Below are 10,170 nucleotides of genomic sequence, written 5' to 3' on the forward strand. Positions count from 1 at the left end.
TGCATTAGATTGATTGGAACTAGCAGAGAATGCAATGCAATTAAATAATGAAGTACCAGAATACCCTAGTTATTATAAATATTAAAGAAATATTATAAAGCTTATTTAAAAAACAGTTTGACTAATATTAATTTAAATATACTCTATATATATATATATATATATGATAATTCTTAACTAACATTTGAATCTCTCTGCTTCTAATTAATGTAGAATTTCACCATGTCGGGCCGAGAAGCTGACGATGTGCACGAACAAGTCCCTGAACAAACAATGGAAAAGGTAATATAATATTGTATCCTTCGTCTGAAGCAAATATTGTATTGTCAACTTAAACACGACCAATCTGATCAGAAAATTGTGACAAATATTTATTTGAATATACTCTATGACAATTCCTAAGATTTGAATTTTTGTCCCTTTAATTATTGTAGGATTTCCTGATGACGGGGCCGCAAGAAGTTGATAATGTGCAGGCAGAAGTCTCCGAACCAATACAGGAAAAGGTAATATCGTATTCTTTATCAGTGACGCAAATATTGTATAATCTAATTAAACACGACCAAGTACATTAAAAATCGCGACTAATATTGATTTGAGTATATTTGGCAATTCCTAAGACTTAAACTTCTACACCTCCAATTCATGTAGAATTTCCTGATGGGGCAATTAGAAGTTGACAATGTGCAAGCAGGATCCTCTGAACAAACACTGGAAGGGGTAATATTGTATTCTTCGTCCCTGATGCATATATTATATTGTCTAATTTAACATGATTGAGTCGATTAGAAATTGCGACCGATATTAATTTGAATACATTCAACGACAATTCCTAACTTTTAAATTTATGCACCTTTCATTGATGTAGAATTTCATGATGTCGGGGCAAGAAACTGATGATGTGCACGAACAAGTTCCCGAACAAACACCGGAAAAGGTAATATTGTATTCGTTGTCTATGACGCAGATATTGTATTTTTTTAATTAAACACGACCAATAATCAATTAAAAATTGAAACTACGATTGATTTGAATATATTCTTACGACAGTTCCTAAGTTTTGGATTTCTATACCTTTAATGAATGTAGGAGTTCATGATGTCCGAGCAAGAAGCTAATAATGTGCACGCTGTAGTCCCGGAACAAACGCTGGAAAAGGTAATATTGTATTCTTTGCCGTGATGCAGATATCTATTGTTTCGTCTAATTAAACACGACCAGTAAATCAAAAAAAATAAAAATATGACCACTGTTGATTTGAATATATTCTACGACATTTCCTAATTTTTGAATTTATATACCTTTAATTAATGTAGAATTTCCCAATGCCCGAGCGAGAAGCTGATAATGTGCACGCTGAAGTCTCCGAACAAATGCCGGAAAAGGTAATATTGTATTCTTTGTCTATGATCCATACAGATACTGTATTGTCTAATTAAACGTCGATTTGAATTTTTGTACCTTTAACCAACGTAGAATTTCATGATGTTGGGCCAAGAAGTAAATAATGTGCACGAAGGAGTCCCCGGACAAACTGTGGAAACAGTAATATACCAAAGGCTTCTCTATATATCATTTGGCATCTCATACATATGAAGCATTTCTTTTTTCCTTCTTTTCTTCTGTTTTTTGTTTTTTACGCTACGCCATTTCATTTGCATTAGGTTTTTGCATCAGCAATTTCTTTTCCCTTTTTATTGGAAATTATCAAATATCAATCTGAGAGATCAACGTTGTTCTTCCCGTACTGGGTTGAACTTGAACAAATTTATGATTCTTCATCCGTGAAACAAGTACCGAAAAAAATCAAGAAATTTTTTCTCCAAACAAACGGAGCATAATGCTCTATTTTACAATTACGTAAAAAGTACGTATCTTCTCTAAAATAAGTAGACTACCACTGTTGCCATCCACTTATTTATTAGTAACTGTTTTTGCCCATGACATATTTTTGCCACCAATTAGCCCCAAACGTTGGCATCCCGTCTACCATTTATATCTTTCCGTAACGGAAAAATGACGGAAAAGGTAGTGTCGTCAATAAATTTTCTGTCACGGAGGTTAACGAAAGGGTATAAATGGTAGACGGGATGCCAACGTTTGGGGCTAATTGGTGGGAAAAATATATTAGGGACAAAAACGGTTACTAATAAATAAGTGGATGGCGACAGTGATATTCTACTCTCTCTGAAATCTAATTAATATGTATTCATATGTATCTCTCATATATTTTTTCGTGGGACCAGATACTGTACTGTCTAGTTAAACACGAAAAAGTTTACAAATAGTAAATAACATTACCTTGAATATAATATATGATAATTCCTAACATTTGAATTTCCGTGCATTTTGTTAATGAAGGATTCCATCACGTCTGAGCAAGAAGCCGATGATGTGCAAGCAGGCCACGAACAGACGCTGGAGAAGGTAACACCAAAGGCCTCTCGATCATTATTTATTTGTATGCATTTCTGATATATATGCGTTGGTGGCGACACAACATTGTATTATGAATTAGACATACGACCAAATCGATTAGAGATGGTGACTAACATTAAAACGTATATACTCTATGACAAATTCCTAAGATTTGAGTTTGTCTTTCTGATTATTGTAGAATTTCATCACGATGTTGGAGCAAGAGGCTGCTAATGATGTGCAAGCAAGAGTCCCCGAACCATCACCGGAAAAAGTAATAAAATCTTACCTCCTTTTTCATTTTTTTCCTTTTTCAACTCTATTTATATATAATTAATTGCAATTCCGCAATTTATATTCCTTTTTTCCTTGGGTGTTTTCTCGCAAACATATTCAGTTAGTTTCTGGAAACGATCAAAAATTAATTAATTGCAATTCAGCAAGTTATATTCCTTTTTTCCTCGGGTGTTTTCTCGCAAACATGTTCATTTCTGGTACCGGGTTATATTCGAACAAATTTACAACACTCCTTCCGTGAAACAAACAGCAGAAAGTTAGAAAATTTCCTCCCAAATAAATGGAGCATAAAGCTTATTATCATTTACGTAAAAAGTACATATTTCTTCTATATAATCCAATTGATATACATTTATATGCATTTCCGATGTATTCTTTGATGGTGATAAAGGGATTACGTTTGCTCAACACGACCAAATCGATTAGATACTGCGACTAACATTATTTTCTAATTAACGTAGGATTTTATGATGCTGGCGCAAGAAGCTCATAATGTGCATGCAGAACTCCCCGAACAAACGGTGGAAGAGGTAATACATACCAAAGGGCCCAAGGCCTCCCTGTATATCGTTTGGCGTCTCATACATATGAATTATTTTCCCTCTCTTTTGGTCACTTCATTTGCACAAAGTTTTTCTTCAACAATTTCTTTTCTTTTTCTTTTGGGTATATATTCGTAGAATCTTTTTTTTTTTCAATTAATTCACTGCCCAAACAAATGAAGCATAATGTGCTTTATTGTACTTGTACAAATACTTCTTCCCAAAAAATCTAATGAACACATATTCATATGCATCTTTGATATATCAACACAGATATTGTATTGTCTAATTAAACACAAACAAAAATTGATTAGAAATGGTGACTGATATTAATTTACAAATAATTTAGGATAATTCCTAACATTGAATCTCCGTGCATTTAATTGATGTAGAATTTTATCATGTCTGGCCGGCAAGAAGCTGATGATGGGCAAGTAGGACTCCCCGAACAAAGACTGGAAGAGGTAATATTAATTTGTGAGATTAACACTGTTCTTCTCGTACATGGTTGAATTCGAATAAACTTTTAATTGGGCAAGCTATATACATTGACAATTTGATAATATGGTACATATATAATTAATAATGGTAATTACATTTCGATGTAGGAGGGAGAAGCCGATCAGCTTCTGCAGGAAGAACATGTCCGTGGGGAGGAGGCATACGGAGAGGCGACTGAGCTTCTGCAGGAAGAGAATATTCGTAGGGAGGAGATATACCAGGGATCGACATCATGGTCGCCGTTATCTTCTTCGGATGCTCCCACCAAACATCTGGATCTGGAAGATAGTGTCTCTTCAAGACTGCTTCAAGAGTATGTACTACTTATATTAGTTGTTCATGGATTGGCGTGATTGAATAAGTTACTATTTTCTGTTTCCGACTGCATAGTACTCGTAAGAAGAATCCATGAAAACCGATATCCCTTTATTATGCTACATGTACATTTACTCGAAATAACTTTGTGATCGAATATGCTTTGATATCGATGTGCAGTTCTGAGCTTGGGCATAGAAATGTGCCAGAAAATTTAGTTGCTCCTCCTAGTAGTCCAGCCACCCCTGAGATGGAAACAACACTTTCCATTTCTCCCTTAGCCGGGAGATCCGAAGCCCTCCCCGATGGTGATGACGTCATGGTATGTTATATGTTTCCATCCAATCCAGCACATCGAAAGCAAGTACATTGCATGGCCTTCTTGCTGATTATCACAATGTGCCCGAGTACATCCGTTAATATAACTATGAGAACATGTTATAATGGATTTATAATAATTCTTGTGTTTGTGATGAAACATGCAATGCCAGTTTGATCCGCCAGTCGTAGCCTATCGGGAAGCCCCTCCGTCGATCAATCTGGAGGAAGACATCAATTCAGCCAATCCGCAGCCTCCCCTCAACGCTCCTCCGCAAGCTCCTCCACCTTCCATCCGGAACATCTATGGCTCCGAGGCCCGGCCTTCTCAGTATGTTCAATGCCTTCTACTCTATAGCTCTGTACCTGTTGTACGTATTATATGCTCATATACTCGGAAAGCCCTTATTTAAAATTCTTACAATTTACAGGCCGCCAGGCATAGGGTCGCTGTTCAATCTGTACCCGCCACCGCACTTGGCCTATGAGCACCAATATCTGCCGGCCCAAAGCCTGTTCGCCCCGATGGGCAGCACGGATATGAATGGCTCTACGACTGCTCCAGCTGTGTCTGGCAACTTCATTCTGGGCAGCTTGAACGTACCACCTCCTCCGCTGGGTGTCGACAACAACTCGGCCTCATCAACCTCTTCCTCCTCCTTCTGGAACTACCAACTTCCCCAGCTCAGCCTATCCGCCAACGTCCAAGATTCAGCAGTAAGATCAATAATTTACTCCTACTGGTACAAAGAGTTTTTTCTTTGGGGTAAAAAAAGAGTATATATTAACTTGTTAATTGACTAATTACTAGGACATGAACATCCCAATTTAACAAAATCTTTCTACTACGAGTTTCAAACTTTTAGAAATACTCTAAATACAATATAGATTAAAAATATATATTAACATAAAAAAACTCGTCTATTATACGGGAAGCTTTTGATTAGCAACTTGGATGCGCACATATGTTGTCCTGATATATGATGACATGTCTTTCAGATGCCATTTGGGAACGTGATGTTCATGCCTCCACCCGGTTTCGCAGCAGCACCACCTAGGTTTATTGCTATCTATACTTCTTCACGGTTGAGACTTTTTATTATTATTATTATTATTGTTAAAAGATGAGGAACGCGGACTAAGAATTGAGGATGAAAAATGGTTTTTTTTTCTTTTTCTTTTTTCTAAAAAAAGTTTTTGTTTTTGTTTTTTTTTTGCCTTCATGAAATTAATGGTAAATTTAATTTGATTTGGATTATTCAGGCCCTTGCATGAAGTGCAGTTACATAGATTGATGGGTCATACAGTGGGTTCAAGCTCATTCACCAACCCAAGAGGAGGAGGAGGAGGAAGAGGAAGAGGTCTATTTCAGCAGCTTTCGACCAGCACCAGCTTCCAACAGCAAGTACTACACTTATTCATACTCTTGTCTTTGTATCGTATACTAATCAATGTTCGTTTTGCAATCCGAGTCTGATTATGATTTATAAAGGACTGAAACGGTTTCTTAAAAGGACCGGGAAAAACTATCTATTATAATAATCACACTGCATGGTCATTTTCGTCGATGATATAGTTCAAAGACCGTCATCAGAGCTACCATAAATTATAATCCAAACATTAGTCCAGTTGTCGATCCTTCATTTGGCCAAGTCAGCGAATTTGGACAGTCACGCCATGGCTGGAACCAGTGAAACATGCTATATATTCTTAATTTCACATGTTCAAATTTAGGTTTCCCTCTCACGTGCCATATTTGGACCAAATGGCCTTGTATAAATTTATTTGCTTTCGCTTGGCCTTTGCAATCTGTGAATAGGCAATGGATCGCCCGCCATACAACAGGGCTACTGCTAGGTCCTCCTCCATTTCTATTCCGCTGGATGGGCTCCCGACCAACAACCGCAGGCCGGTAAGCTCAGCACAGAAATTACCGACAGTTCTCTTCTATAATCCGAAAAAATAAACTGATCTTCGGCTGATTTATTTCTCTAATTTGTGTTTCTATATGTTCATTTTTTCAGCTAGAAGCTGGGCAGGGGAGCTTCATGATCGGGAGGCCGCTTGAAGCTGGAGAGCCATCCTCCAGGCCTTCCAAGGTACTACGACCGGAGCTTCTAGCAGACTCGAGCTCCTCCCTTTTATTTTTAAGACTAGTTCGTCAGACGCCAGACCGATCATCTTTCTTCACACATCTATTGATAAGAACTTGTTTATCTGGTCAATTATCTTATCATCATTTAATCCTACCTCGCTATGATGTACTGACATGTGAAGTTCCTCGGACTGTGCAGGCGCAGGTGACATCATGGCCGACTGATATGAATCAACCATCGGCGCCGAATGTTCAGTTGCCCAACTTGCCATGGCCAACTGATATCAATCTACCGTCGGCAAATCTTCAGCTATACAGTTGGAGCAACAATCCGGCTATGTCGGCAAATCTTCACCCATCCAGTTGGAACAACATTCCGGCTCCTGCCCCGACTAGCCAAACTCAAAGGTACGATACTTATAAGACAAACAGTCGCTCAGCAATCCAATCTAGTGTAATGCTGAACATTGCTTTGCCACAGGCCTAGGTTCATACCGAACTCACTCTACGACCCGAGATATGAAGCTATGGGACTGCCCATCGACCCTCACCTGCGTCTTTTCCTTGCGTGGCAGAATCGCGGTAATCAATCTTGACTCTGTTTCCGTTAATATTCCGCGACTGAACATATGGCAAATGGACGAACCGATTGTGAATTGATTCCTTTTATCTTCTCCATTGCAGAAAATACAAGAAACGGTCATGGAGATGGAAATGCATGAGATGAGATCATCAGTGGATCGGGACGGTGGATGGTTTACTGAAGATGTCTCTCTATCTGTCTTGAATGTCCCTTATTTTGGTGTAATAAGGTGTCTTGTCACAACATCGATCATGAGAGAACTCGGGATCAAGCTCTATTGTTGGGTTGTAATAGTTTGTCTAGATTAATTCCAAATTCGAGATGCTTTTATGGATAATCAAGCTTCATACCGTCTCTGATTTACCAAAGTCGGACTTCATTTGATATTAACCAGAAATCAAGAGGTGTTGAATACAATTTTAAAGAGATTTTTTCCCCTTCATTTCTTCTTGCCCTTCTTCCTATTAGTAGGTTCATGAAATTTCTCTTGAAATAAATAGATTTAGATATGCTATGGAATTCACATGGTATTGTCCTCCTTATAATCTCCGCTTCTCGATTGGAATTGAATTGATGGACTTTTGAAAACTCGCCGTGATAAACTTCGATGAAATCGAAAGTCAATCACGAAAGATCATATGATCGGGGACATGCTTATCCTCCATCCAGTCCAAGGATCAACCTCGACTTCGCACATACCGTCAGATTAATTTTTGTGATGAACAATGGTTACACGAGGCCGGATCAGTCAAAGTCAATACCAATCGTTACCCGTCTTAAAAAATTCTAACGGGTATTGACCGAATCGTCTCGGGTTCCGAACCGGCGAGCGGTCTTTTTCATCAAACCCGAAAAACTTTCCGAATCTCTTCACTTTCAGACTTTCTCCCATTTTTCTCTCCAAAAAACAGGAAAAATAAATAAATAAATCTGAGAGCGGATTCCCTCTTTTCGTCTGCCGCCAATGGCCGACGGAGGCGGGATCGAGAGCCGTGGCTCCTCCACCGTTGCCGGAGCGTACGTTATCCCCGACATCCTCTTGAGGCTGCCAATGAAGACCCTCATGCTGTGCAAGTACGTCAGTAAGCCATGGTGCGACCTGATCCGCAGCCCCGCCTTCGTCGCCGCCCACCTCCGCCACTCCTCTCACCTTGGCCGCGGCTACCATCTCCAAATGCCCCAGGTCTCCGAGAGCCCTTTCATCGATGACCCTGTACTCCCGCCGGGCTGGGACCTCACGCACCCCGACTTATGCTCCCTCGCCTCGGAGTCCACCTTCGCCAAGCGCGGCACAGTCCCCGTCACGATCGACCCCAACTCCCATGCTTTCCAGATCGTCGGCTCGGTGAACGGCCAGATCTGCATCAGCCGGCTTCATCCGCGGGAGGCGTTTTGCCCCTTCTTCCGCCACTGGAACCCCAGCATCAGGAAACTGGAGAATCTTGGAAATGAGCGCTTTGAAGTGAAGTTCACTTGCCAGAGCGGCATCACAATCAGCAGGTTCGGTTACGATCCCGAGTCGGATTCGTATAAGGTCGTGAGGATCACTTAGGACCGAGTTGCCAGAGGCAGTTCCTTGCTGAAAGTATCTCAGGCCGAGGTTCACCTTGCTGGGCTCTGATTCCCGGAGTCTGTTTAAGCCGAAGAACGTATCATGTCTTGCAGGTGATAGCATATTACGATTTACTTCGATGTGTATAAATACTCTTATGTCCCGTGGTATTAGGATGGAATAGAATGGAAGTGCCTGCTTACAGCTAGAAGATGTTTTCTTCATTGTCAATGCCATTATCTCATCGAACAATGCGTCTGGCCAATCTGGTCGGCTTTGGTTTGGCCAATATAGCTCCCGAGCAGAGGCAGTGAACGGCATCTTGTGATGGGAAAGATATTGTGTATGTCAGAACCCGATAGGAATTAATTATTGTTAAGAATTGCAGGTGGATACCGGAGCCTGTGCCTCTATGGAGCGATTCACTGGGCAGCATCAGAGTCGCTGGACCATGCATACAGTTCGATATTGACATTTGATGTTGCTGCGGAGGCTTTTCGCGAGATTCCGATGCCACATGACTGCCTTGATGGAATTGATCTTGAGGAGGGGATGCCATGTGTATTTATCAACAACTATAAGAACAAGGTCTGCTTGATAGTTCACTTCCCCAATTTTGGGACCGGTGGAGGACAAAGGATACACGTATGGGTGATGAATGAGTACGGGGTTTTGAGCTCATGGGCCAAGCAGTTCAAGCTAGTGCTGCGGGAGAAGATTCAGAGGTCATTCGGCTTTACAAGGTATAGGGATATCCTTCTTGTCAAGGATGACGGAAAGGTGGTTGTTTGCAAACCGGAGAAGATGGAGTTCAAGAGTACTGCACTTGAAGGAATAGCAGAACGTTTTGATGTTGTCAATCTCACCAAGAGCCTCGTCTGGTTCGACTGAAGGAAATTGCTGAAGTTCTTCATTGGCGGAGGAGCTGTGGATATAAACACCAGCTAGGAGAAGAAACTCTTTATTTTGATGCATGTGCAGGAAGAGCTATGAACCATGATAGGACTTAGAAGGAGACTGATGTTCTTTTTTGTTTTGATTGGTAGTTAGGCTGCTATTTCTCGATGAAAATCTGACCTGATATTACAAACTGAGGAGTTTGATTTTGTTTACGCTGTCTGTGTTTTCGAATGGTTAAATTTTAGAGGTTTTTTTTTTTGTCGTCATTTGTCTTATTGTGAGAGTCGAAAGGTTGATTTAGTTGAGATGATTCCATTAGACAACTTAGGATGGCTCTGAAATTTTTGTATTGAATCTAAAGCTTCCAAATAGGACTCGACTTGCAGAAGGGGCAATCACCACGAATTCATTCCTTAATGATCGAGCCATGAAGGTGTCTCCAATTTGTATGCTTGTGAAGGCGTCTAGACCAAAAAACTCGAACTGGAATCATTTGCTGCCGGCTTTGGCCTAAAGTTTGGCAGATTTTTTCTTATGGCTGCGAGTGGTACAAAATTGTCCATAAAATGCTCAAATGTGATCGCCTCATTGGAATATTCGTCTCTGCAAGTGGTTACTTCCGCTCTCTGTCGTTAGCTTTGCTGCAAAA

At 40.2% G+C, this 10,170-nt stretch overlaps 3 protein-coding genes across 3 annotated transcripts; all 3 read left to right on the top strand.

Moving 5' to 3' along the window:
* Positions 1–273: 273 nt before the first annotated feature.
* On the top strand, positions 274–7,471 carry LOC116207548. The gene is made up of 21 exons (XM_031540546.1): positions 274–282; positions 435–506; positions 652–720; positions 869–937; positions 1,090–1,158; positions 1,317–1,385; positions 2,362–2,427; positions 2,618–2,692; positions 3,177–3,245; positions 3,650–3,721; positions 3,866–4,071; positions 4,254–4,395; positions 4,565–4,722; positions 4,823–5,108; positions 5,391–5,449; positions 5,655–5,796; positions 6,211–6,303; positions 6,416–6,490; positions 6,686–6,894; positions 6,968–7,068; positions 7,171–7,471. The coding sequence occupies exons 1-21, from the start codon at positions 274–276 to the stop codon at positions 7,206–7,208; spliced, it is 2,148 nt and encodes a 715-aa protein (XP_031396406.1). The 3' UTR covers positions 7,209–7,471.
* Positions 7,472–7,953: 482 nt separating this feature from the next.
* LOC116213079 (F-box protein CPR1-like) lies at positions 7,954–9,304 on the top strand. The gene is made up of 2 exons (XM_031547892.1): positions 7,954–8,734; positions 9,010–9,304. The coding sequence occupies exon 1, from the start codon at positions 8,034–8,036 to the stop codon at positions 8,619–8,621; it is 588 nt and encodes a 195-aa protein (XP_031403752.1). The 5' UTR covers positions 7,954–8,033; the 3' UTR covers positions 8,622–8,734; positions 9,010–9,304.
* Positions 8,873–9,780, top strand: LOC116207557 (F-box/kelch-repeat protein At3g06240-like). The gene is made up of 2 exons (XM_031540557.1): positions 8,873–8,900; positions 9,010–9,780. The coding sequence occupies exons 1-2, from the start codon at positions 8,873–8,875 to the stop codon at positions 9,510–9,512; spliced, it is 531 nt and encodes a 176-aa protein (XP_031396417.1). The 3' UTR covers positions 9,513–9,780.
* Positions 9,781–10,170: the final 390 nt, after the last annotated feature.

This window comes from Punica granatum, chromosome 1 (genome assembly GCF_007655135.1).
Source record: "Punica granatum isolate Tunisia-2019 chromosome 1, ASM765513v2, whole genome shotgun sequence".
Classification (NCBI taxonomy): domain Eukaryota; kingdom Viridiplantae; phylum Streptophyta; class Magnoliopsida; order Myrtales; family Lythraceae; genus Punica; species Punica granatum.

Bases quoted from the DNA above. Each gene is read 5' to 3' on its own strand.
- LOC116207548 (XM_031540546.1), top strand. The intron at 6,491-6,685 runs GTACTACGACCG...CGGACTGTGCAG, and splicing joins CATCCTCCAGGCCTTCCAAG to GCGCAGGTGACATCATGGCC. The intron at 6,895-6,967 runs GTACGATACTTA...GCTTTGCCACAG, and splicing joins CCGACTAGCCAAACTCAAAG to GCCTAGGTTCATACCGAACT.
- LOC116207557 (XM_031540557.1), top strand. From the start codon at position 8,873: ATGCGTCTGGCCAATCTGGTCGGCTTTG. The intron at 8,901-9,009 runs GTTTGGCCAATA...TAAGAATTGCAG, and splicing joins GGCCAATCTGGTCGGCTTTG to GTGGATACCGGAGCCTGTGC.
- LOC116213079 (XM_031547892.1), top strand. From the start codon at position 8,034: ATGGCCGACGGAGGCGGGATCGAGAGCCGTGGCTCCTCCACCGTTGCC.